The 27,641-nt window shown below is 31.7% G+C and overlaps 3 protein-coding genes and 1 long non-coding RNA gene across 10 annotated transcripts in view; 2 read left to right on the top strand and 2 right to left on the bottom strand.

Moving 5' to 3' along the window:
- Positions 1 to 3,897: 3,897 nt before the first annotated feature.
- LOC105450555 (leucine-rich repeat-containing protein 58) lies at positions 3,898 to 8,647 on the bottom strand. Of its 2 annotated transcripts, XM_011690475.1 has the most exons (6): positions 8,388 to 8,647; positions 8,140 to 8,230; positions 6,617 to 7,096; positions 5,739 to 5,955; positions 4,729 to 4,918; positions 3,898 to 4,272 (listed from the first exon to the last, which is right to left on the bottom strand). In XM_011690475.1, the coding sequence occupies exons 2-6, from the start codon at positions 8,142 to 8,144 to the stop codon at positions 4,106 to 4,108; spliced, it is 1,059 nt and encodes a 352-aa protein (XP_011688777.1). In that variant the 5' UTR covers positions 8,145 to 8,230; positions 8,388 to 8,647; the 3' UTR covers positions 3,898 to 4,105. The 2 variants fall into 2 exon arrangements, with proteins under 2 accessions (XP_011688777.1, XP_011688778.1); XM_011690476.1 differs by lacking the exon at positions 8,140 to 8,230 and having other exon boundaries at positions 8,388 to 8,645.
- A 600-nt stretch (positions 8,648 to 9,247) lies between these two features.
- On the bottom strand, positions 9,248 to 12,177 carry LOC105450553. Its single transcript, XR_974474.1, has 3 exons — positions 12,095 to 12,177; positions 9,634 to 9,723; positions 9,248 to 9,334 (listed from the first exon to the last, which is right to left on the bottom strand). It is a non-coding gene; the product is annotated as an uncharacterized LOC105450553 (long non-coding RNA).
- Positions 9,303 to 12,429, top strand: LOC105450554 (mitochondrial ribonuclease P protein 3). Its single transcript, XM_011690474.1, has 5 exons — positions 9,303 to 9,601; positions 10,191 to 11,059; positions 11,308 to 11,554; positions 11,754 to 11,884; positions 12,076 to 12,429. Exons 2-5 carry the CDS (start codon positions 10,200 to 10,202, stop codon positions 12,410 to 12,412), a joined length of 1,575 nt encoding a protein of 524 aa, XP_011688776.1. The 5' UTR covers positions 9,303 to 9,601; positions 10,191 to 10,199; the 3' UTR covers positions 12,413 to 12,429.
- An 857-nt stretch (positions 12,430 to 13,286) lies between these two features.
- Positions 13,287 to 27,641, top strand: part of LOC105450551 (kinesin light chain) — a 20,654-nt gene continuing 6,299 nt past the window's right edge. The window contains exons 1-6 of one of the 6 annotated variants that reach the window (XM_011690471.1): positions 13,287 to 13,969; positions 22,522 to 22,888; positions 23,122 to 23,287; positions 23,816 to 24,531; positions 26,776 to 26,979; positions 27,082 to 27,093. In XM_011690471.1, coding sequence (XP_011688773.1) covers positions 13,953 to 13,969; positions 22,522 to 22,888; positions 23,122 to 23,287; positions 23,816 to 24,531; positions 26,776 to 26,979; positions 27,082 to 27,093 — 1,482 coding nt within the window. In that variant the 5' untranslated portion in view covers positions 13,287 to 13,952. Of the gene's footprint in view, positions 13,970 to 16,288; positions 17,637 to 22,005; positions 22,086 to 22,521; positions 22,889 to 23,121; positions 23,288 to 23,815; positions 24,532 to 26,775; positions 26,980 to 27,081; positions 27,094 to 27,641 lie in introns of those variants that run through there. The other 5 variants (XM_011690469.1, XM_011690467.1, XM_011690472.1 and 2 more) reach the window with 5 other exon arrangements.

Raw genomic sequence — 27,641 nt, 5'->3', positions numbered from 1 at the left:
CAATGAAATATTATATTACAAATACGGTCTTTAACTAAATTATTTACGTTACTGCACGGGGGTCTTTAATGGATTTATTAATCAAATACGAATAAAAATGGGAAAGAAGGAAATCTTAAAAATAAATTTAGTAGTTTCAAACACAACAAACAAATGAATTAAAATAAATCTAAATTGGAAAAGTTTAATAAATTATTTTTTAATGTACATATATTTTGATATCTTTTCATTGTTGCATATTAATTTTAATGTTGGCTTTATTTGAATTTCTTATTAAAATAAGACTTTTAATAATAATTTTTAACTTTTAGTTTAAATTAAAGGAAAGCAGAAATTAAAACAAAATATGTTTTTAAAAAAAATTAAGACATATATATCTCTTTATTTCATATTTTGCTTTTAATTTAAATCAAATATATTTATTTCATTTTATTAAATTAAATCTTTTAGGGAAGTTTTACGCATATGCTTTACATATAATTCTATATGAGTGATTTTTCCTTCTAATACCATTTTTATTCGTCCACTTTATCTACAGACATTTTTTATCAAGATGTATCTCGTTTATTAGCCACCTATTAAAGTTCGTCGTGTAAATGGATTTATACACTGTTGCAGAATGTTCGATACGAAGATGTGAATGATACGTTAGTAATAATCTTAAATTTCCTTTTGGATCCGATCTGATCTGATCTCAACATTCGTTTTAAAAATCAATTGCTGGACATCCTCTTCAGAAGTGCGCAAGAAATCCTATGAGGATCAAGAAAACTTTAAGTTTTCAGTTTAAAAAAATTTATAATTGTATAACGATAATTCTTCTGATTTCTTATTCTGTTATAATGCAAAAGAATTATTTTTCCAATTAAAAATCTATTAAATCTGAAAATTAAAATACTGACTGGAGTCTCACAACTTCTTTTCTAGACTAATATGTCTCTCGTATTGCGTGTATAAGTTAAAGCTAACCAAATTAATCATAATCAATATGTACAGGATCTTCCAATATTTTTTTAAACCGTTGTTTAAGGATTATTTTTTGTAATTTTTGTATTTTACTGTAAATTGTTTAGTTTTAATTGTTTTAGTGTAATTAAATGTCACATTAAAAATTTTATTGAAATCCAAGATTTGAAGAGTATGACAACGTTTTATTATTTTTCTGATATGTTAGTCAAATTTAAAAAATTGAGGTTCTGTTAATAGAATTAATTATTTAGTAATATTTCATTAAAGTTATATGAGCATTTCACAATTTACTTATGTTTTTAAAATTTACTTTAGTGATAACATGTTTTTCATTTTCAATATACTACACTGTAGATTTTCCACGAATTCTTTCATATATTCCTGTATGGGCACATGCATTCCATTATCACATCGCGACATCTTTGATGACGTTGTGTACTCTAACTGACCTAATGACAGAGCAATCAACATCTCACTACAGTCATTAGCAAATACGTTTCATTTAATACGCAATTACTCTAATTATAGACATTAAAGAATTTTCAGACAAAATTATCGATCTCTTCAAATTATTTCTCTTCTTCTAGAATCTAGTAGAAATTTAAAACTTAACGAAGTTTAGATGAAAGCTATTTTGTATACAAAGATGCTTATTAAATAGTCTAACTTTAAAATAATAGGAAGATATGACTTTTTTTTTATTTAATTTGTTTCATAGATATCTTTAAATAAATTATTTTTGAAAATTTTATTTTATATTTTCCTACGTATTTTTTATTTTTTTCTGAATTAAAAATAATAAAATGACATATATAGATCTTAAATTGTAGAAAACGAAGTTCTTTGTTTATTACTTTGAAAAAATAAAATAAATTTTTATCCGCAAGAGATTCTTTAATTGACATAGAAAATATTATTAGAAAATATATATGTATAATAATTTTCACACAAAATTACGTGATATAAATTAAAGAGAAAATATTGCATGTTAACATTTAAAGAAACTACATAATCACTTTTACTTACACTAACATAAGGAAAAAATACATTATAAAAAAATATTCTAATAAAAATAATGCCTCTTTCTTTCATAATCCTGTACCTCTTTTACACTCCTTAATATCGCATTTTAGAGGAGGACAAGGATGCCAAGGAGACGAAGGAACAGGAGACTCATCAGGAGCAGCAAGTGGTGGATGGCGAATAGAAAATATATTAATTGATGAAGATCACATCGCGCCCCGGTCGGAATGGATTGGACGATGATGGCAATATTCTCGAATGATATAAGGGATGGTAAATAATGATAAAAATCAAGGTAATATCCTCGACCGCAGGCGCAGTGAGTCTTAATGTTAAAAACATGAATGTACGATAGGGAGAAATTGTTTTATATATATATATATATATATATATATATATATAGAAAGAGAGAGAGAGAGAGGGAGAGAGAGATATACATGAGCGACAAAAATATTTACTACGCAGTTAAATAAAATGAAATTAACATGAAAAGAAGATGATTAAGAAAAAAAAGAAGTAAAGAGTAGTGCTAGTTACTACCACGCCTATACGATAAAAACGCGCTAATTCGACGTCGTGAATAGGTGTGAGATTATATGCGCACGTGTATATGTGTGTGTGTGTATATGTGTGGAAAAGTAAAAGTGCGTTTGAACGAGAGAGAAAGAGAGCGAGAAAAAGAAGCATGTACATACATATATATGTATGTAATATATAGATAAAGCGCATATATACATGAATATGTATATGTATGTATAGGTAATTAATTATACATGACTATACACTGTACTAAGCGGTGAGCAAAAAAGTGAAAAAAGGTAGTGAAACTCTTATTACACAATTGCTATGTTTACACAATTATATATATACGTGAGTATATATATATTATATATATATATATATAAATTATAAATACACACACTTACCTATCATTCTCATTTCGCTACTTCTCCTCTGCGTTCTTTCTCTTGAATGTTGTTTTTAGTTTTATGAACCATGATGACGCAAAAAAAAAACGTATTAGTCGCAACGACGATGATAATGATGGTGAATACCTTGTAGCATAACTCTATTCTGAATGTGTTTAAGCGAAAAAGAAATCGCGCGATACCGCCCCGTCAATCGCGTTGCGGAATCGCCCTAATATAATAATATTATTATTGTATATTTTGTGGTTTATTTAACAATAAACTATTAACAATAACGTTAACCGCTGCCTCGATCTTTCTCCACATATATCAAAGTTTTTTTTCCTAATGTTGTTCAATATATATAAATGAATAGAATATATATATAAATGAATAGAATATATATATAAATAGAAAGATCTAATAAATTAAAAGATCTAAAGATCTAATAAATTCAATATTTGAACGAGAATATGCCGATCTTTTAGTCGAAAGAATCGTTCTAACAATTAAACTTATCTAATTTCTATTTTGCATTTTCTCAATTTTGCTTCTATTTTATTTTGTAGTGTTCATGTGCAAAATTAATAAATCGCATACTTTATCTTTTACTCGTTTCCTCATTCTACATATAATCATATACAGTGATAAATACGTAATATGCCAGCAGCGCAATTCCAGTTACAAATGTTTTGAAATAAAAAAAAAGATTCCAAATAGAAGGTTCAAAATAAAAAAAGAAGGCGTTTATGTAAATATATATTTTTTAGATTGACCAAAAAAATTCTTTTATTTTTCCAAACTTTCGAAAATTAAAAAAATTTGCCTTGTTATCTTCAAAGTTCTGACACTCTCAGAATCAAGTGACAGAAAATCTTTATTTATGTCACATTTAAAACGAATTATATTTTATCAAATTACATTTTACATATATTATTTTAGATTTTTTATATAGAAAGAAAAATATATAGACGTATAAAATACGTCATTACATTTTTATAGATTTCTATATTATAACTTTCATTTCTGTTGAATCTATTGGAATATATTTACTTTCATATACAGATATGTATAAATTTTGCATCATCGAGAGCAGATTTTAGAAAATGGAGAACATCCTTCTTGAAGTAGAAAAAATTGTAGTGAAATAATTTTCAAGAAATTCTCAATGTTTTCTATTACAGAAATGTGTCTTTAAGGTCTGATTAGCCGAGAAGAACCTTCCTAATCATGGCACCACTCACAAGCTCCTCGTCGCTGTCGCGTGGCTCGATGCACTTGCTGCTACACAAGTATTGTAACAGCGGTAAGCGATACTTGCCACAGAAGTCGACAAATTTAATGTGCTCCACGCAATTATTAAAGAAAACACCTGCGCAAAAAGATAAAGATTGAATTTGATACAAGATTTAATTAAAAGAATTATTTCACAAATTATTCTAAATTTGTTGCGTATATTTTTATTTTTAAGAAGCTTCTAATGCGTTGTAAAAAATGCAACGCAATCAAGTCTTTATCTCGGTCTAGCTTATCATCTTGAGAATGCTCAACTGCGATTGACTGAATTAAAACTTCGCTTAAGTTTATTCATGCGTCCTCGCGAAGTAACACTTTATCTAATCATTTATTACAGTAGAGGGATTTAGTTGCAAGTAATCTTCGTGTTGATTTCTACCACTCCTCCTTATATCACTTGCATCTTAAAAACGAGAGGGGATGCGTAACCGGAGCGTCAACACGAGAACCGGACCGAAAGTTTTAATTATAAATTTAACCACACTGATTTATTACTAGATTATATATAATTATTGCTAATCGAAATACTGACCTTTACACTTAGGATTGACACAATGGTGAGCACTATTGAGGTATTGTACTAGGTTGTGCGGTATACTTTCATTATCGTAGCGAATGTCGCTGCTCTTGATAACGCGCGCCGCCAGTTCCAGCAAGGATGGCGGATTGTGTGTCATATCAGATACGAATCTCACTACCAATGGATTATCTCGTAAAGACAACTAAAGCGAAAAACAAACGAAGTGTATTCCGCAGAAAAAAAATTGTTTAATTCTGCAAAAATCAGTTATAAATGTTAAATTTTACTGCGCGAAGATATTGCATAGTAAAATTTAACATTTAATTAAGCAGAGGGTGCAGCAAAGAAATCATATTGGGAAACAATTGTGACTATATATTTATGATTATATATATTAGACGAATTAATTCTTCGCATAGCAATAAAAATGATTAATATATTTCTTGGGAGGCAAAAAATATATATTTTGTCTCAATCAATAACGTTTTATTGAAAATTTCATATTATATACTTTGAATTGATTTTGAGATAAAGTTATATATTTATTGCACTAACAAAAAATTCTTCGTGCTAAATTACTAAACTTTATAACGTTATAATTATTATACAGGATGTCCCGAAATTCGCGAGTCAAAATATTATAGCAAGAAAGTCTTCGAAAAATTAAGTAAAAAAGTTATTTATAAATTTTTAATTTAAGCAGTAATTTTTGAGATATAAGAGCTAGTTTAAATTATAGATTACGATTAAACGGAAACATGTCCGTGAGCGCATCGTAGTATTAGTGGTCGCGCACTTCACGCGAGTACTAATCTATAATTGGCTAAATTTAATCTATAATTGGCTAAACCTTTATATCTCAAAAACTATATTGCTTAAAATAAAAATTTACAGATAATTTTTTTACTTAATTTCTCGAATCTTTCTTGCTATGATATTATCTTTATTCGCGAATTTCGGGATACCCTGTATATATAATATACATAATAATATATGATGATTTTAAATTATTCATAACCAACCTCTGTAAGACATTTTAATGTTATTATCTCGGTAGGCAATGTCCGCAGTCTGTTCTTATGAAGCGATAGAGTTTTCAAATTCGATAAATTAGCTATCGAGCTTGGCAAGCTCTCTAGCATATTGTCACAAAGTATGAGAGCCTGTAATGCCTTCAGTTGACCAAGGGTGGACGGTACGTCTGTCAATCTGTTGTTTCCCATCGACAAAACTCGCAACCTTTGAGAAATATATGATACATAATATTTCATAAAATTATTTTTATAATAACGACGAATTGTTAAGCTTTTTGTATAAAAAATGCATATGTGTTATACATGCAAACAGATATAATGGCTTAATACAAATTCTATTCTTTCAAATTTTAAGATTGGGATCATACGAGTGTCAAATCAACGGATTAAGTAATGGACGTTACATATATCGTATATTTTAACGAAACATTGAAATAAAAAACAGTATAATAAAGATTGATTGTACAGCTGGAGTTTCAAATATAGTAACTTGGCTGGAATTTTAAAAAGAAAACAGGGATTGAAATCGGATTGACATCAGCAAATTCAATTCTTTTATCCATGCTTCTCTTTATTGCAGAAAATAAAATTTCGCAATATTGTAATGAATAATTATTTGACACATCTTGATATTGCAATTACAAACTTTTAGTCGTTAATTCTAGTGACTTTCTTAACTAAAATTCTTAACATTGCAATTGTAATAATATTTAATTATATAATATTTAAAAAATTTTTTTATAGTCTTTATATTTACTTTATATTTTTATAGTCTTTATAGTTTCTAATTGACAATTGTGAATTTGGTAACAAATTTGATTTTTATCTAAACTTTATTATTGAAATTCGTTAAAATATATAATTACCCATGCAATTTCCAAATGTCCTTGGTAATCTCGCTGATACGATTGCCACCCAGATAAAGATATCTTAAGCCAGGTAGGTCGAGAATCTGATCAGGAAATCCCGTGAGTCTATTGCCACTTAAATTGAGTTCTCTCAAACTAGCGAGGTTTTCAAAATCTTTCGCTAATCCATCGTTGGCTAGGTTGTTGTGTTTTGCAATCAAGCAAGTGAGAGGACAATCCGTCCAAAAATCTGGTAATCTGGTGAGGCCGCAATTCGAGATGTCGAGGGAATTCAGGCTGGTGAATCTGTTGATACTGGCAGGAAGAGTTGTGAGGAGATTCTGGCTCAACAACAAGGTGTCCACTTGCTCCGGACTTTTCGTATTGAGAAATTGCTTGTCTAACACTTCGTTGTTCAGTAATAGATAGGACAGGTCCAATGTTCTTAACGTGGAGTCTGAGTCGCTTGAGTCCGATGTGTAATTTTCCATGACTGAACTTTAATAGGTATTTCACATTTATTTCTCATGTATTATATATCACTTATTCTTTAATTTATTAACTTAATTAATCGCGATTATCCAAATATTTGTTCAAGAAAAGAGAAAAAAGTTTTAATGGTAAGAAAATTTCATATAAAACTGCGTCGTCATTATCGTAATCACGCGCAAGTATGAAACGGTAAAATGTAAATAGTGGATGTGTATTTTTTTGTCATGTGGATGACATATGCGACGATGTGGATTTGCGTTCAACATGTTATCACACGACTTATATCAAGTCAGTTATAAAAAAAACTGATAAATTTGAAAAAGATTACTGATTAAAAGCATGCAACTTACAAAATCGCTATCGCCGTAAAAATAATTTTTAAATAGTTCATAAAAAATAGTACAATCAGAAGTGAATATTTTTCAATAAAGTATCCTCCATTTGACGTCCTTTTAATTGTAATATAGTTTTCAATAGGCACGCACGCGCATGTATTCACCATACATTCAGCGCATGTAAATTAATTATCAGAAATCGATAAGATTCTGAGAAGACCGGCAAATCATGCTGTTATTGGCCAAATGATTTTTATTTTAAAATGATTCTTGAGAGTAAAACGGAGTAAGCTCCGTAAAAAATAATGTACAAAGTGTTACAACAGTGTTATTAAATGTATTTTTAATAATAAAAAATAGCGCTCTTTCAATCGCGCGCGCGCAAGTTGCAGTTGTCAATATTATTACAAAAATTGTATATTGATATATATATATATATATGTATATAATAAATTATTATAAAATAAGTCATTCTTATAAGGAATTGTAAAAAAAATATCAGACAGCATGCATACCTAAAATCGAGACATGAGTTTTATTGATATGTGTGCTGTCTGGACAAAGAATATGCAAACAAAAAATATATGATTTCCTCGATGGCTGCATAAATAAAATTCACACGTTCGTAATTTAAAAAAAAAGAAGACATTCGATATAAAACTTTTGCTCTTTGTATTGTACTATATTAAAATATTTTAAAAGTAAAACCCATACAGCATCTATCTAGAGACGTCATAAAAACGTTTAGAGGACGTCTTCCACGTCCTAAAGGCGTTCCCAAGATGTCTCTTGAATAAAAAGTGTGCTGTTTGGGAAGTAACAAAGGTAAAATGAGAATAAAGGCAAGTATGCAAATATTTGAATACCGCGCGTTGCTATACCACACACGAATTAACGGTGTGATTCTCAAGTGACGTCACGTTGTGAACCGTCTGATATCACGGGCTGCGTGGAGCACTTACTTATATTACTTGTTTTAGCTTCGCGAAGACGACAAAGGCCGTTGGCAGCTTCCCGTTATAACAATCACTTCCCGAAACGCGCGACGCGTGTTATACGCGTACGTCAAATCTCAAATGAGCGGATATTTTACGAGTCGCGCGAACAGAATGGCGAGTTAATTCCGAACACGCGGAGATCGGCGGTACATGAATCGCGACCGCATGACATCTGCGCTTTATCAGAATCAGCGCGGTCGTATGTATCCATCGCCTATCATCGCCATTCTCCCCGCCAAGTGCAGTCGCAACCAATCCTAAATATATCATTGTTAAGACCTATTCAGATGAACATTAATTGCATATATACACACACATATGTATATATATATATATATATATATATATATATATATATATATATATATATGTATATTATAGTCGTATACAAAATATATATACATACGCATATATAGTTAATTTATATAAATATACATAAGCCTATATAGAATAATAATTAATATTCAGTAGTCATTCAGTAATATCTATACAAATTTTTTGCTAATTTAAAAAAAAAAAATGTTTACATTAGTTATATATATATGTATATGTACAATAATTATTTTATATTATATTTTAATATTTCATATCATTCATATTCATATAATAATATATAATTTACATAATATATTACACAAATAGAATTATTTTTCAATTATGTTCGGATCTTTTCATTTTACAAAATACGTTTATTATTTTTCAATTTTCATTATATACACGTATATAATAAACTTTTAATTGTCGATAATAAAAATAGTAATTTGTAAAGTCAAGTAAAACCGATCGGTAATATCATTGTTCTTCGTTTATCCCCGGGTTCACTTGATAAAATCGATCCATGGAAATTTGCAGTTTGACCTGTTTGATCGACCCATAGATATACATACCTCGCCGCGGTGTTTTGGTGTATTCTGGAGTGTTTTGAAGAGGTTAGAAAACGTGTGCATTCGCTTTTAGGAAGGACCGAAGAGAGAAAAAAAAGGAAAATAAAAGAAAAAAATAGGAACAATTCTTGATACTGACTGGCATACTCACGGATGAATTTTACAATTTATTCTATAATTATAATATTGTAAAACTTTTTCTGGCACAGAAAGCAGACGCGCAGCTCTTATGCCGCAATCACCACGAGGAAGAAGAAAAAAAGAAAGCTTTTTCTACAGTTAATATTTTATACGGTAAGATTAGTGATAATGTCTTAATACTATACCCACAACTCGTCTCTCGGCTTGCGTAAATAAGATGTCCCGGTCTGTCTCGCACGTACTCTTTTTAGTGCCGAGACTTTTGGCTGTGTAACCTTGTGCAATTGAAATTAATTGTATTATTTGGGATAAATTGCATTGATATTGTTTAATAACATATTATATTTAATAACATATTAATAACATATTATTTAATAACATATTATATTTAAATTAAAGTATTTGTTTCTATAAATATTTTATATTGTAGATATATTTACTAATAAAACTACTGATTATAAAACTACTGATATTAGCAATTAACTAATTTATAAGGAATGTTAAATAAAATGAAATGGTATAGTTATTGATTAATAATAAGTAATAAATAATAGTTGTAGTTTATATATTCTGAAAACATCTTTTTTTGTCATTTTTAAAATTTTATTTTTGTATAATTTAATTCACATTTTAAGTTATTTTAAAAATATTTTTTTTTAACATACATTGTAACAAATTATAGTAAAACTAGTTTTTACATAATTATGAAATAATTTTAACAATGGATAAATTTAATTTTCAGGTAGAATAAATGACGCTGTTTTATAAGCTGTATCAACCACTACGGTCCTGTTCGTACAAATTTTACAGCAATGCATATGTTTTATCAAGGCAAATCAATACTACTGGAAAAGTTATTTCTTTAGAAGACCTAATCACGAAAAATGCAGATACATATGAGAAAATAACAGGAAATTTATCAACTACAGAATGGAAAAACATACGAGAGAAAATTCTTCAAAAAAATGAAGAAGTCACGCCGACCACTGTAGATTCCATAATCATAGATATGTGTATTAAAGATGCCCAAATGGATAACGCTATTGCATATTTCAAATTCTTGAGGGAAAATAATTATTCCTTGAATATGGCAGTGATTGGAAAATATCTCAAACTCTATGTTTTGAAAAAAAACTCATTGACCAATGCGGATAAAACAGAAATTGTAGAAACTTATGACGCTTTGAGGCAGAAGCATCCGTATTTGGATTCCTTTACAGCCCAAGACTGCATAATGAGCTTATGTCTGACAGATGAATGGGAGAAAACGCATGAAATAATAGAAATGTTGAAGATTACCTCCACTCCAGGCACTGCTATATATTCTACATTAGCTGATGCAGCGTTTAGAAATGAAAAACCTGACATTGCATGGAAAGCACTATCAGATATAATGTCGCGCAAGTTGATTCCACAGAATAATGTGTATATATCGCATCTACAATATTGCCAGCTGAAAGATGAACAATTTTTCAACAATAAAATGGAAGAAATGTTTCATTTCTGGGTTAAACACAACATAATGCCAGATAATAAAATTATAAGTACATATGCTGATACAGCTAGCAAATATGGCTGGTCCACAGAACTCGTAACGATCCCTAAAAAAACGTTTGTTTCTTTCTTACTATTTCAAAATGATTCAGTTTAGTTCATTTAGTGATTTTAAGTAGCTAAAGGAATTTAATAATTAAAGATGGAGTTTTCTCAGTTAATAGTAGTTATATTAACCTATAAAATTAGGTTCTTTTTTTAATAACGTTTAAGAATTTACTAAATAAAGTTAAGATTTTGAAGGAAATAAATTAGTATTTTGTATTAGTAGATAAAATTTTAATAGTAATATTTATTCTGTTTAGGGGGAATTGTAAACATTGCGGATATTCCTTGTCCAAAATAACATTTAGTGAAAAGGAATTTGAGGAACTTGCAACGTCCATCATGGACAAGGTGATCATAGGATCGGATATCTACAATAAGTCTAATCCAAAAGAGTTGTTGAAGTTTAAGAAATTTATTGAAGATACTAAACCTTACGACATAGTGATTGATGGACTTAATCTAACTTATATCAATATGAAACTTCCTGCACCCAAATTATTAACGGTAATATGTAACTGTTTTTATCAAAATATAGTGTAATATTAATATATTGAGAGATAATATATAAATATATTAGCGTACACATTATATTACATAAATTCATATCTCATATATATAGAAATATGCTGTTTCATCAGTTGCAAAGTGAATCTTCTATTATTATTTAATATATTAAATATTAATATGTGGTTTCATATTACAGCTAACCAATGTGGTCGATCATTTCAAAAAATGTGGAAAAAAGATACTCGTATTGACGCGGAAACATCAAAGAAAGCTATCTGCTTTTAGGCACATAGAACGGAATACATTCGTCTTCGTAGTAGACAATTTGTAAGTATTGAAGTCTATGAAATCTATTTTACAAATACTATAGGATTTTTTAAATGTAATAAATATCATGGCATAAGATTAATTTATAATTATAAATAAAATAAAAATAGTCAATAATATTAAACTATTAAAATTATATTATATTAAATAAAACTGTAACAAAATTGTGTTTATAATAAATCAAATTTTAGATCTGCTGATGATCCGTACCTGCTTTATGCAACCATGGCGAGTGGGATGAATGCAATGTTTATCTCACTGGACTTGATGCGACAGCATAAGTATTCTTTGCAAGATGACATCTTACGACAAAGATTTACGAAATGGCAATATTCGCATCAGTACTTCGTCAAGAAAAGTATAACCGGCATTCGTATCCAAGAGCCTTTTGCCTATATGCCGACTGTACAAAAGAATAACAATTGTTGGCACATGCCATATGTTACATCTGATAACGAGAATATTAATACACAATCGTATTTTGAATTCCCAGATAAATGGTACTGTTTCAAACATAAGAGAAAATAAAAGAAATAGAACTTTAATTGATTTGTAATATGTACTTATTATATTTTTATTTTAATTGTAATATATATATATATATATATATATATATATATATATATATACAGTATATATGTATATAGTATAATTTTAACCATTTTCGATATCCAGAAAAAATTAATTCAACGAGTACGATACTTACCTGTATTGTTTATTTCGTTCTCTTATAATTGGCTCTGCTGGCGCTCAGAGAATCATTAATGATGAATCACTGTGACATAATTACTGCTTATCTCATCGACGTGAACAGTGAAAAATAAATAATCGTTAATATTCGCATTTGTTTGGTGAAAAAATACGATTTACCTATTATTTAGTAATATGCAACTTTCAAAGTAGTTTTGAAAATTTCCGAATTTTTAAAGAAAGTATTTTTTTATCGTATATATATGTTCATTATATCAAGAAAATGCAGTAAATTGTGCAAATACAACAAAAATTAACTTTTTCCTATTTCCCATTTTTACACGTGTTCGTAATTATTCGTGATATCTGAAGTAAACAATATATTGCTCCGATTGAGTCTCCGTTTAATTGTAAGAACAAAATTGAAAACAGCACATAAGCAGAGAGAAGCATGAGAGTGGCCGTCCCGGCGTTTGGCTGCGTTCCGCAAAGCGCATTATGCGCAAGATTTATCTTTTTATCTTCGTTTAACATTTGATGAACAACAAGGATAATATCATGCGCACGATGCGCTTTGCGGAACGCAGCCAGAGAGAACGGGCTTTAAACAAGCGAGCGGTTGAGTTTAGTCGCGTCATGAGGATCGGCCCGTTTGTCGCGAGCGCGGTCAGAGGTCGCTGCAGTCGCGATTTTAGTTTTTACGATCAGCCGAGTAAGAGAGAGAGAGAGAGAGAGGTTTATTTCGCGCAATTAATTCCCGCACCGTGATTTATCGCGCTTCCCAACGGCGACCTTTCGTCACGATTTCTCGGGTGCCGCGTATCCCGCACGCCTCTCGGCCGCCGGTCGGTCGTGGCCGTTACTCGCTCCAACAAGCTTGAAGCTCGTCCTTGCGAGACATGTGATGCTGCGCGTGCTGTGGTCTGCGCCCGAGCCTCGCCATCTTTGTCTGTCACCGCCGTCGCCGTGCGCCGTCGTCGTCGCCGCCGCGAAAGAGGAACGGACACGGAGAACGTGGCCCGGACGCTCCGCCGACCGTTCATAGTATTTTTTTCGTCGCGTGAGAGCCCTCGTGAGTCTCTTCCCTCCGTCGCGAGGTCTCTGCGACGCTCCCCGGTATCGATTCCGCGTGAAGGATCACCGAGGCCTCCTCGCACGCATCTCCGGCGTGTCCAGTTCCTCGACTCGCGAGAGAAACGAAGAGAGAGAGAGAGAGAAAGAGAGACTGGGGTCTGTCTCTCCCACAGCGAGAAACCTTCGCCAGGGCCTTGCGAGGGCATTTCCGGAGGACGTTTTCCCGAGGACCTCTTCGGGGCACAGCATCCCTGATCCGCGCACCGGTGGGATGCTACATTGAGGCGAGCGGTGGCAACCTTGTATGGACCATTCGCACGAGTGAGTATTTAAATTGTTTTGTCTATAGATTGTGTCGCGCAGAAATGTTGAATCAGCTGACGAGACGCTGCTAGATAACAGGTTGATACGATTGTATGATGTGCATCGTTTGAAATTGCGATTGTGAGAAGGCTATATTGTTATTATATAAGACGGGATTACGTCTGTCCAGTTATCAAACAAATAAACAGTTATCAGGTGTAATTTTATGTGTTGGTATAGGAAAAACATGAGCCTTACTCCGATTGTTAGAAATAAGATTACGTTTCTCCGCATGTCTTATGTCCATTTCTATCAATGTAGATTATCTTTAATCTCGGTTTAACTTAATTTTTGTCTTTTTCTAGTTCAAAGAATTTAGAAGAAGATAAGGAATAAATTCAACCGAGATTAAGGTTAATCTACATTGGTAGAAATGGACCTTAATATGAGAAAAGCAATTGTCGTAAAAGGGATTTTCTCATACTCAGGATATTCCAAAATAATAGGAAAATGAGCATGTATTATTTTGATATGACCCATTTTCATTTTAAAGTTTAAACTATGGTATGGTAAAGTTTAAACTATGGTATGGGGATTTCAATTCTAGGAAATTGTGTCTCTTTCGATGAATATTTGACAATTTCTTTAATGTCAGTTAGTTCTGACTGACATTATTGGTGAAAGATCCACGTCTCTATCTTGGCAATCCGCAGGTATAACCGGAAAATTAACCGACTTAATTCATTTCCGCCGACAGCAGTCGCCAACAGTAATCGTGGAAGCATAACAGAGGGTTAGCGACCATGACGTTGACGAACATCACTGTTTTTGGCTACTTCTCCAAATAGGCACTTTAAGCAATCTATGAATTGCGGAATCTGTGACAAAATTTAGTAAATTGAGAAATTGATAATTAATTGACCCACATAAATCTGTCTCGTTAAGAGATTAATGACCCATGTATATAATAATAAATAAATAATAAAAATAAACGTATATACATGTCTAATTCTTGAATGGAAAAAGTATATATAAAATGAGAAAGTCTGTATGTAAGGTATAAAAAATATGTACCCTATTTTTTACGTTTTTATTCTACTTTTTGGAATTTTTATGAAAAATATGTTGAGTCTTAAGCAATTCTAACGTAAGAATTAATAGGTTATACATATAATATATTTGGAGTTTTTCTTTATAATATTAGTTTGATGTGTAATATTGATAATAGCATTTAATTTATATTTCTATATTTCTATATTATATATCCTACTATTTTAACTCACTATTACAATAATTGATAATTAATTTTATGAAAACTATTAAAATTAATTGATTAAATTTACAAGTTATTAATAAAGTAAGTTATTAAAACTTTCTGAGTTTAAAAGTAACATATATTTATTAGATAATAAATATATGTTACTATTATTTAATTAGATAATATTAAATATAAATATTTCTACTGAAGATCAATTAATTTATCTGTATTTAAGTCTTTATTAAATTAAAAGTTGCACAACACTTTAATAAATTTTTTTTAATTTGTTAAATTTATTCATTAATATAATTAAATATCAATTTTATTACCTTATATATATTTATCTAATTCTTGTTTTTTTAATAAGTGAAATTTTATTAGCAGATAATTATCAATGATTTATGAATATATTAGTTTATCAGATAGAAATGTTTTTATTTATTCATTAGAGCTTTAATATTTAGAAAAGCTGCTTTGCACGTTTATTGTGAAATTATTCCGCCACAATTCTAAAATCCTTTCTCGTCGGTTCTGAGTGAAACTTAATAAGACTTTTCCTTTCTCCACATCATTATAGTTGTTCTGATGTTATTTATTGTACACTTTAATTTTCAACTATTATCATATATTTCATACACCGTTCGATATCTAGATCATGCTGTATCTGAAGTAATTTCGTTCAACATAGTAACAGTTCAGTATTATTTTAAATTATGAATTACATAATTATCAAGAAATTAGAGAATTTCATATAAAATGTCTTATAAAGTATTTATTACGAAAAATATTACCTCAGAACCATGTCTCGAAATTAAATCTCTTTTAGCAGTTTTTGTATGCCAACTGCAAAGTACTTTTCTTTATTGTATGTACTGTTTATTTCAAGAAATATCATTGAAATTTTGATGATTAAATCCGCTCGAAAATATCCAGTTTGTTTAATCTCTATTTTATTACTGTACTTAATTATATTTTTTATTCTTGTGTTTATGTATTTATTATATTATTACGCAGAGCTGTGTTGAAACGTTATAAAAATATAATAACATTCTGGTTTAACAATATAATAAATTAATTATATAAGAAAAAGAAAGTCACGCAAATGAATGGAGTATTCTCTGAAAATAATAGTTTTTTTTTTTCATTATTGGACAATTGGCACTGATGTGATCGATCCTTCTTTTGGTTCAAAATGGCACAACAATTATCGAAGAAAAATTTTAACAGTTTAAAATTATAAACTATCATTATACAGTTGAATGTTTCCCTAAAAATCACACCGGATGATTTTCATTTCTGTATAGAAATCTGGTAGGAAATCCGTGAGAGGAAGAGAGAGCAGTATTTCTGCATAGCTATTCGTACACGGATACACTAGATTACTTGGTAATAATGTGTTACTAGCTCAGTAGTCTGTCGTCATGTTGTGAGTCATCGAATGCCAGTCACAGCTGTATGCTCTAGTCTGGGATTGCAGAAACAGACTGCGTGGAACTTTCTTGCCGCGCGCAGATTCCTTGAGGATCGCTAGCTTTGCGCGAAGAAATTTCAGAGAAACTTTACATATCAAGTATTAAAAATTTTTATTAATTGATCACAAGTTTATATCTAATTCATTGTCTTATTAATTATTGTTTTACATTATTAATAAATAATGTAAAACAAATTTTCGATGAAAATCTTCAATTATATCATAATCACTATTTTAGTAGACAAATTGGATATTAATAATGGTTAATAGAGTAATGATTCAAGAATAAAGATGTTATTATATATATGTGACGAATTTAAGAATATTTCATTTGACTTTGAGAGATCTTGTACATAGAGATAGCTTGTTACATGAGATAGCTTGAACGTAACCTGCATTCTAACTGCGGCCTTAGGAGATGCGATTCGTGCACTCTCCTTTATGCAACGTTATACCCTACGGAGCATCGTGGCGCAGGCGTTGTGCATTTTCCATCCCCACTGACGCTCTGCACCCTTCTCGAGGGTAGGGATGGGCTCGCTCACGGGGGTGGAAGTCTTCAGTGAGAGACTAAACGCGATACCGCGCGGTACGATCACCGTGGCGATCGGAATTATACACACACACACATACACACACGGTGTACATATATCCCCCTTCCCCGTCCCTCTCCCCACACATGTAACACGCATATTCATGTATATACGCGGCGCGTATAATATTTGTATACAATCTATATTTTTGTACCAACGGTAATTAGATGACTCTTTTTTGTATTGTGAAATACGTCCAACGGGAAGAATCGTTGTGTATATAGATACACACACACACACACACACACACACACTCACACACACATATATATGTGTATATTGTGTGAAGTGGTAGAACCGGCAGAGTCCACCATTACCGATGGGTAGGACGGATATGTCAAAAACGCTCAATGCTTATAGAATGTGAGTAGACATAAAAAAATCCATAATATCCTCTTCTTCTTCCTTTTTTGTTACGAACAGTTTTCTCATAATTTCTCTGTGATTACTTGGAGTGACAAAGTTGCTCGTATTGGGATTTAATATTGCAATTATGTCGTGAATTGACGAGGTATATCTTGAAGAGGAATTATTCTCACAAGTCCGCAGTAAAGATTCTTTTTCCTGTTAGATCTCGCCCACACTCGATATAAACGATTTTTCATCCCTCCAGCTTCATGTCACCGTAATTTATACATCCATCTGTACGTTTTTAGCGACCTTGTCTTATACGCTTTACCCTTCATTTCTTCGTTCTTTCGACATCATCGAACCTGAATCTATTTCATATTAAGCGTAAAAAATACAAGAAGCCACAGCGGAAAGAGACAAACTTAAAAATAATATGGGATTGGCAAAATGTCTGCAGTGATTATAACTATACGGAAGGTAGCTTCAGCGGGAAATAGCAGGCGAGTTCAACGGCGAAAGGCTGTCGATATCCAAGATTAGACTTGACACTTCGTCGGGTTCAACGGGATAAGAATCATTTATATCCGATTACTAACGTAACGGTCTTACAAAGAAATTGCACCAACTGTCGTCGGTGCCAAGCATCGATCGGCGGGTTCGCATGGCGCCGCGACGTTATCATGCTCATCTGCGATATTCGGAGCGCAGTGCTGATATATGAAAAATTTCCTGAAATATCTTTAAAAACTCATCATCGTTCCACAAAGATTCTTATTGATATCAGCACATATAACATACACATTCACCGTTTATCTATTCTTTAAACCTCCTTGAAACGTCGATCAATATTATACAGATTTTTACTGAAAATGTATTCTGCTTTGGATGCTATATCTGGTATCATAATTTGGTACAATAATTCGATCTCCAGCATGGTGTTAATTGACGCTAATTGTGGTTTATTTGAGCCTCTAGCTTTTCTTGAAGATTAGAAAGTTATATTAATGCTAGTTAATCAATGTTGTTTTGTGACAAAAATTTCTGTCTTGTGACAAAAATAAATGTACAAGTAAGGGTTTCGTTACATAATTAATCTTGTGCTGGATTTATTGGATTACATTCCTAGAAATATAAATTGATTAATATTAGTAAGAATATGATCTACTTATTAAGTATACAAAAGTGTAATGAATTATTTGAAAGATTTAAATTTGTTCGTGAAAAAAAGAGAAAAGGCAAAAAATAAATAAAATATTGGAAATGCGTTGCAATTAAATAAATGCTACATTGATTTTTGATAAAACCTTTTTGTCTATTTGCTAATACTTTTGGAAAGTAAATAAAAATTATTTCAATTGGTAACAAGCGTAACTGCATTCCAGTATCTTGAATTTCTCATAGTCTATGTTGCGTGTTAACATAAACACGCAATGTCGCCATAACTTTGATATCTCACTTCCTTGTGCGAAGTAAACTTAGATCGTCGTTTCACGGATCAAGAATGATGGCATGTAAAGATAAATTAATTTGAAAGTGATAGGATAATGGTAAGTCTAATTGTTACATATTAGTCTAAAAATATATTATGCTGATCGAAAAATTCTTTCTGTGTAATACTGCATTAAAGCAGAAGAAGAAATTCAACAACCATATTCACGAATAGCTGCACATCAATTAGACTCGAGCGATTTTTTTCGGTTTTTTCTTTTCCTCTTTTTTTTTTAAGAAGAATGAAACTTTACATATAATTTTTTATTATTGAGTTCTCGAGTTTTATGAATTTGCATTTTATTTTTACGTTTTTTTTATAGATGATCTGTAATTTATTTCTATTTAGACAAAATTCTGTTTATTATTTTATTTATGGTATATGATAAATATTTGAAGAATTTGTAATACGAAGAGCAAGAATCGAACTACACTAAAGTATATAAAATACATAAAAATAAAATGTATTAAAGTACATATGTACCTTAAAATATATATACGACGTACAAAAATATAAATAGAATTTACAGTTTTACTCTGCAATCTGATATGAATTATAGATCATCTTAAGTGGATCAGCTGTTACTCTTAGCTATTCTTATTTTTATTTATTTTTATATATACTATATTTTAGGTATATACTAAATCCAATCTGATACTTAAAATTAGACTAATTTTGCCCAATCCCCCCCCCCCCATCTCTTATTTTTCTATGTTTGTATTCATATTTATATTCTCGTTTCTTCTTTCCTTCTATTTTTTTCTACATTTAACTTTAATCATCTGCCTTATTACTCTGTCCTTTCTTTCTTCATCTACGGATATTTTTATTTTTACTCTATAACTTCTGATAATTTCCAATAATCTCTCTGAGGTGTTTTATATATTACTATGATACTTATAGTATTTCATCTGTAGATTTGTTTTAATAATCCATTAATTCTTCAATGATTAAAATATTAATCAGATGAAATATTATTTGTGAAAAAAAAAGTATTTTTTAGACAGAAAAGGAATTAGAATTGCGCATTTTTGCATTCTTCTATTTGTCCTGCTTAGCTAATTAATTGCAACTGCTACAAATTAGAAATGTTCGTACATTGACTTAAACTTGCTCATGCGCGATTTTTTATTTATAGTAATAAAACAGGGTTAACGTGCTATGAATATATTATTAGCGTGCGGATGTAAAAGATGGTAGGTAGCAGAAAGCAGTTCGAGAGTATATAGCAGTTATAAAGAAAACGATTGTGTGCAGGTAAATGATTTTATTCGCTCTTCCGACTCCCTATCCCACAAAGCTTGTCATAAAATGATTTTTAAGGTTTCGAATCACGATCGTTGATTTATATATGTACAATTTTAATTTATGTAATGGTTTATGTATCGCGATTGGCCGATTTTAATCCAGAGATATAAATCCAAGGCGAATCACTTAGGTCGGTCGTCGTATTTTATTGCCTTCGAATGGTTAAAATACCAGGATCGGACAAGTGATTTTATTGTGAAGTTGCCAGGTGTGTTTGCGGTACTGACCTCAGATAGTTGCTGCAGGCGGTCAAGGTTTACGAGTGTCTGTAAATTCAACCTCAATCGAGCCGTCGAAGAACAGTTTAAGATACTAGTTTAAGATACGCGGCTATTATGTATCCATTTGAATTGACTTGTTTGATCGGTATGCTTCTCAACCATTATTCCATAATGGATATATTATGACAGTTTTCACAATAGACGCGGTAGTGCAATTAATCAGCAACGAACAGAAAATCGATTGAAGCTATTATTTGAAGATAATTGTTTGCCCGGAGAAGACTACCGATGTAAGACTAATTAGTTATTCAGTCTTACATCGATACCAAATTCGAAATCATTGTTTGCATGATGTACATACGTCATACGCGTGCAATATCGATTGCAATGGAATGTTTTACAATTGATCTTCAGAGAAAGGTGGTCTTCTCTTGGTCGGTATCGATTACGCGGCAGCGCCGCGATCGTTCCTCTTCCCCATCGAATTTCTAGTCGCGCGCTACGGCTCTACAGGCTGATTCACGAAAAAAATATTGTAAGATGAGAATTTGACTTTTTTTTAATTTAAGAGAGATTTTGAACAGTAAATTTTGCATAAAATTCTATCGAGATAATATTCAATTTTTAAGTAGAACATTTAATATTTTAATCGCAATCGAAATATTTGAGCAGAATCTCTTACAAAGTATTACAGAGTGATCCGTAAAACTGTGCGACTGTCGGAATTTGATTTTTTAGGAGATTTAGACTGATATATTTCCGATAAACGAAAGAGATTTTTAACTACAACTGTTGAATGTGTTTAAATTATTGCATAAATTTAATTCTTTTTTATTCTTATGAAATTTTAAATATTATTTTATCTAAGAGAGTTTTAGAATAATATATGATATGATCTCATATATTTTTAATTTAAGTTAAATTTAAACTTTTTTAATTTTGATCTTTAATTTTAATTTTAATATATTAATTTCGACAAAAATCTTGTTTTTGAAATTGAAAGAATAGTTTAAAATGTTTTATTACATAGTTAAGGAATAAAGTGTATTATATTACGATTGAAATCTGTCTCATAGATTTAAATTTTATTTTTAATTTTTCAAATGAATGACATTTATTTTCTTCAATTTTTTGTTTTATTTTATTTTTTCTTATTTACAGCTTATATTTTATTTTATGTTATAATAATATTCTGTTGATTTACTTTATGATTACATAATTCTATAACAAATTCTAAAATAAAATCTTTGTAAGAGAAGGGTAATATATTGTGAGATATACTATCTCCATGAATCGCTCTGTATATATATATATATGTCCGAGTCTGTCGGAATCGCGAGAGCGTCGCGGTATCATGATGCGCCGGCGTCAAAATATTGAGCCGATGGTACCGCGCGTTAGACCAGCACGTAGACAGCTTCAACGCGACCCTGAAGACATGGGGTAAGTCCTCTCTTTCTCTCTCCTCGTCTTTCGTTTTACTCGTGATTCTCCCCGATCGAGTGTCGATCGCGTGCTCAAGTTATCATTATAACGGTTCTTCTGCCCTCGGGAGATCTTTAGAGACCCTGCACTTTCGGCCTTTGACTTCTCTGCGCCGGAAGCGCCTTAGCGCTCGTCGGCCATGTTGCAAAAATATATAACAATGGTATATGAATTTTGAATATTTTATTATAGGGCACCCAAACGCCTGAGGTGAAATGGTTTATTGGCATTCTCCTTTAGAAACCAACTGCTATTTATTCTACTTTAAAATGCAAAAATCGCAACTATCTATATTTTGTAACAGAACAGTTTATACATGCCGGAGAAAAAAAAGTATAAGTGTTTTTGCATTGCAAATAAAATTTATTTTCCTCCCCTTTGTTTCTGTTTTCAGTAAAAAAATTGAGAACATAGGCAGAATGACGGCGATGACGCAGGAGGAGATCGTGGCTGGAGCACGGACGGTCGCTCAGGGTTTGGAGGCTCTCCGAGTCGAACATGGTGGTCTGCTGCAGGGCCTGCAGTCCCAGGACGCGCCAGCCGCTCGGGACAAGGCTAGTCTGCTATCCAAAATCATTGAGATGATCGACCTGGGCCTGGGCGAGGCACAGGTGATGCAGGCACTGGCGAGTCATCTACAGATGGTGGAGGCGGAAAAGCAGAAGCTGAGGACGCAGGTGAAGAGGCTGTGCCAGGAGAACGCCTGGCTCAGGGACGAGCTGGCCGGCACACAACAGAAGTTGCAAGCGAGTGAGCAAGCCGTAAGTATTTTCAACATTATTGTCAATCTTGATACGTTAATGATTTTATGTATAAAAATAATCTAAGCTGTGATTTTAAGAATTTTTTTCAGAAATGTATGTCGATTGCTTTTTCAATCTTAGTTTTAACATGTTGGCGTATTATCTATTAGCACCAAGTATAATAATTTTTTTTGTTACAATATTTTCTTTGCTATTCTAAATAAATTTATCATATTTCATATATTTTACAGGTAGCGCAGTTGGAAGAAGAAAAGAGACACTTAGACTTTATGGCCAGTATGCGACAGTATGACCCAGATCCATCAACAGAAGATGAAAATGCTAAGGATCGACCGAAAGATGATCCTGTAGTGGATCTCTTTCCTGATGATGATGCGGACGATCGTAATAACAAATGTAGGTGAATATGTCGTGAATTTGTATGTGTTTGAATTATCGCAATGGGAAAATTTCTTAGATTAAAACTTTTATAAAATTAATTACTTACTAAAAATTAACAATACATAAAATATGGAAGCAAATAATATGTTGCAATTATTATATTAATTTAGAAAATTATTAGACAAATAATAAGGATAATTACGATTTAAATGAAAATTTTTATGACTTTTAAATGAATTAAATGCGAAATCTTTATTTATAAGTATTGCATAGCTGTTTCTTCAACAAAGATTTCTATTGTGTGAATCTTACAATGACATGATGTTACAGTGATATTACGTTGCTATTCGGTTTTGAGCTACGTTAAAAGTCCGACGATTATGCGGCGCGCGGTTCATTTGAATCGAAAATTGGAAAATTGGAAATTAGAATATTATCGAGCACCAAGGTTCGCTTTGACCGTGTTGGCGTTTTCCTTTCTTAATTGTTTGTAACATTTCTTGGTCTATCCTGATGCTTAATTATTTCTAATGTGTTTTCCAGCTATATCTCCGACTCCGCCGTCGCAGTTCGCTCAGCAAGTGAACGCCGGCTATGAGATACCGGCACGTCTGCGCACCCTGCACAACTTGGTGATCCAGTATGCAAGTCAAGGCCGCTACGAAGTGGCGGTGCCCTTGTGTAAGCAAGCTTTGGAAGATCTGGAGAAAACCTCCGGCCACGATCATCCCGACGTGGCGACCATGCTCAACATCCTCGCTCTCGTATATCGAGACCAGAACAAATACAAAGAGGCCGCGAACCTTCTGAACGACGCTCTGGCGATTCGAGAGAAGACGTTGGGTGAAAATCATCCCGCGGTGGCGGCGACGTTGAACAACCTCGCGGTGCTGTATGGAAAACGAGGAAAGTACAAGGAGGCTGAACCCCTGTGCAAACGAGCGCTGGAGATCCGCGAGAAGGTGCTTGGTCGCGATCATCCGGACGTGGCGAAGCAACTGAATAATCTGGCGCTGCTGTGCCAGAATCAGGGCAAGTATGAGGAGGTGGAGCGCTACTATCAGCGCGCGCTCGAGATCTACGAGGTTAAACTGGGCCCGGACGACCCAAACGTCGCTAAAACGAAAAACAATCTGGCGTCTTGTTACCTGAAGCAAGGAAAGTACAAGGATGCCGAGGTGCTGTACAAGCAGGTGCTCACTAGAGCGCATGAGAGAGAGTTCGGCGCCATTGACGGTGACAACAAGCCGATTTGGCAGGTAATATAGGAAATATTGAATCACCAGTACAATACAATTACCGTGCCTTCAAAATTGCGATTAAGGATTCAATTTTTGGAAATTTTTTCCGAAGAGAGAAGTGTGTGGTAACCAAAAGTTTCCAAAGGTTTTCAAAGAATATAAAAAGAGCATGATTTATTATATTTACTCACTGCAATTTCAACTTATGATTTATGATTTATTCAATGCAATTTCCTTCAAAATAATTCCCTTTAAAGAATGATACAACAATTGCTCAAATACTTATTGTGATATGGAGTTTTGCTACTAGATGGTGATTTAAAGACAAATACAGGGTTCTGGAAGCATTTTATTTATCTACTCAAATATCTACTTAATAACTTTAAGCAATTAAACAATAAAACGTGAAAAAAATATTTTGAATATTGTTTGAATTCAAAGCAATAAATAGTTACTCGATTTATACATAATTAATAATTGTTGAAAAAATAAGAAAGTTTCATGTATATATTTTTATATATGTGTATATTATTGCGATTTTCTTATACATTATAATACAAGAAATAAAATAAGTAATCAAAGATAACTCATATCTTTTTATCATACCACATTAATCAAACGAGATATAAAACTTTAAAATGCTTTTTCATTTAATATTGATATGTTGTTTATGGCCGGTATTCATAAGTCGGTTCGATCAAGATTATCTTAAATAATATCTTAAGATGCTAATACGACTGTGATTGGCTTATGATATCTTAAGACTGTTTTAGGAGCTGTCTACAATACGTCATATGTCAGATCGTAAGCCGTAAATCGCAAGAATTGACCAATCACAGTTGAATATAAGAAAAATATTCGACTACGATTGGTCAATTCTTAGTTAGTATGATATGAGTAGTGACTAACGGCTTATTGTAGAAAGCCCCTAAAGGGCTGTCTACAATACGTCGTATGTCAGATCGTAAATCGTAAGAATTGACCAATCACAGTTGAATGTAAGAAAAATATTTGATTATGATTGGTCAATTCTTAGTTAGTCTGATATGAGTAGTGACTAACGGCTTATTGTAGAAAGCCCCTTAAATATAAGCTAAAGATGATCTTCGATATAAGAATCGACTATGGCTGCGGACCGATTCATGCTCACTAACGCTCTTGGATTCATCCTTGCTGTTAATCGAATATTAAATAAAGACAAATGATGCTTACGAGCGTTGTGAGCGTAAATAGGATCGCAGCCTATGAATGGTGGCCTATAACTTAGAAATATTTACTTATAAGAATAATATGGAATGTTATATTTAAGGGCCCTTTCTAGTCAGTCACGAACTCCGCGTTGACGGTAGCGACGCTATATCGCGGTAGAAATTAGAAGTTTCTTATCGTATATTAGGTCCGTCCTATAATAAGTCATATATCGGTGTTTTAAGTCATAAACCGTGATAATTTTATAGAATAATTGTATGCCGATATCGTAAGCAGTGTAAAATTGATCAATCACAGACGAATATGAAGAGAATACTCGACAATTGAAAATAACGGACCTACTGTGAAAAGTGTTGACAACGAATTTTGTGTTGCGTGCCATTTCGTTATTATGTGCTTAATTGTGAAAGTGCGACTTGTCTCGTATTTATAAAAGTCGTAAAAATGGATGGAAACTATAGTTATTGTCAAATTTTATACGTAAAAGTATCTTTTCCGTTCTTTTCAACAGCTATCAAATCGTGAGTTTTCTCGCTTAAATAAGCATCACTTTACGTGCCTTTTACGACTATTTACTGACTTTTAGAGGGGAAAAGGATAGATTCCATTGTACAAATTTTCTAAAGCGATCCTATTTATTAATTTTATCCAAATCCTCTTTATTTAAAAATGGCACGCAACAAACTTTTTCGTATCATTTCTCGCTGTTTCTCGCTTCTGACGTCACGAGTCCAATATGGCCGCAGTGACTAGGAAGGGCCCTTAATTGAAAAATATCCAATAAAACGTTAAATTTATTAGCGTATCATAATATAAATATATTCTTGAAACGAAATTATTATTTTCAATAATGAAACATACTGTCAAAATAACCAACAAAAGAAAATATAAGATTAAAGATTAGTTTGTTAAAAAAAAAAATAAAAAGCAGCATAATAGATCTATATTATCTGTTTGCAAAATCTGTATAAATCTTACATAATTTTTAATTTTTTCTTGATGAAATTCTTGGATTTAATCGTTTTCTAATCGATCTTATGACTTCTGGTTTAGGTGGCTGAAGAGAGAGAAGAAAATAAGCACAGAAACAAGGAGAACACCCCATACGGCGAGTATGGTGGTTGGCACAAGGCCGCGAAGGTGGATTCTCCTACCGTCACTACTACTTTAAAGAATCTCGGTGCCCTTTATCGAAGACAGGGTAAATACGAAGCCGCGGAAACGCTCGAGGATTGCGCCATGAGATCTCGGAGAGAGGTAGATAATATTTGTATATCAACTCTTTTGCCAAAAGAATACACACAGGAATAATTGCAAATAATAATAACTAACAATATTTTTTATATTTCGCACACGCAGCACGTGCAACAAGTGAGTAAAAGCTTTTCAGCACTATTCTGAAATCTTACATTATCTTTACACATTGCAAAGTTACATACAAGGTTTATTTTTTTCATCTACGTTAAAAAATTCTTTTTTGGATAATTTTTATTCTAATTTTAAATTTAATTTAAATTAACGTAATGTTGACTACCATGTGTAATAATGATACACATATTATGCACATATTATGACCAGACAAAAATTCTTGATTCTTGATCTGGCCGGTTAAAATTTCTTTTTTCAAATTACAACATGTATAAACATTGTATATGTTGTTTATTCATAAACAATATTATAACAATTAATAATTATAAAATAAAAAGCTTGTGATTCAAACTTCATTAGATTTAGAATGAATCTATAGTTTAAGACATTGGCAATCAATATGTTAATTGTAAATATTTAGATTATCAAGTATTAAAATCATATAAACTTGCAAATTAAAAAAAAATATATATACACAATTAAAATTAATAATATATACATATATGCAATAAAAGTATATAGACATATATGTAATAATAATATATGCAAAA

Source organism: Wasmannia auropunctata, unplaced genomic scaffold, assembly GCF_000956235.1.
Source record: "Wasmannia auropunctata unplaced genomic scaffold, wasmannia.A_1.0 LD336060.1, whole genome shotgun sequence".
Classification (NCBI taxonomy): domain Eukaryota; kingdom Metazoa; phylum Arthropoda; class Insecta; order Hymenoptera; family Formicidae; genus Wasmannia; species Wasmannia auropunctata.
This window is presented reverse-complemented; position numbering and strand designations above follow the sequence as displayed.

Excerpts from the sequence above, each read along its gene's own strand:
- LOC105450555 (XM_011690475.1), bottom strand. Across the intron at positions 5,956-6,616 it reads GACATTTGGAAATTGCATGG|GTTGCGAGTTTTGTCGATGG; the intron begins GTAATTATATAT and ends TATTTCTCAAAG. Across the intron at positions 4,273-4,728 it reads TGTCAATCCTAAGTGTAAAG|GTGTTTTCTTTAATAATTGC; the intron begins GTCAGTATTTCG and ends CTTTTTGCGCAG.
- LOC105450554 (XM_011690474.1), top strand. The coding sequence starts at position 10,200 with ATGACGCTGTTTTATAAGCTGTATCAACCACTACGGTCCTGTTCGTAC. Across the intron at positions 11,060-11,307 it reads GTAACGATCCCTAAAAAAAC|GGGGAATTGTAAACATTGCG; the intron begins GTTTGTTTCTTT and ends TATTCTGTTTAG. Across the intron at positions 11,885-12,075 it reads GTCTTCGTAGTAGACAATTT|ATCTGCTGATGATCCGTACC; the intron begins GTAAGTATTGAA and ends ATCAAATTTTAG.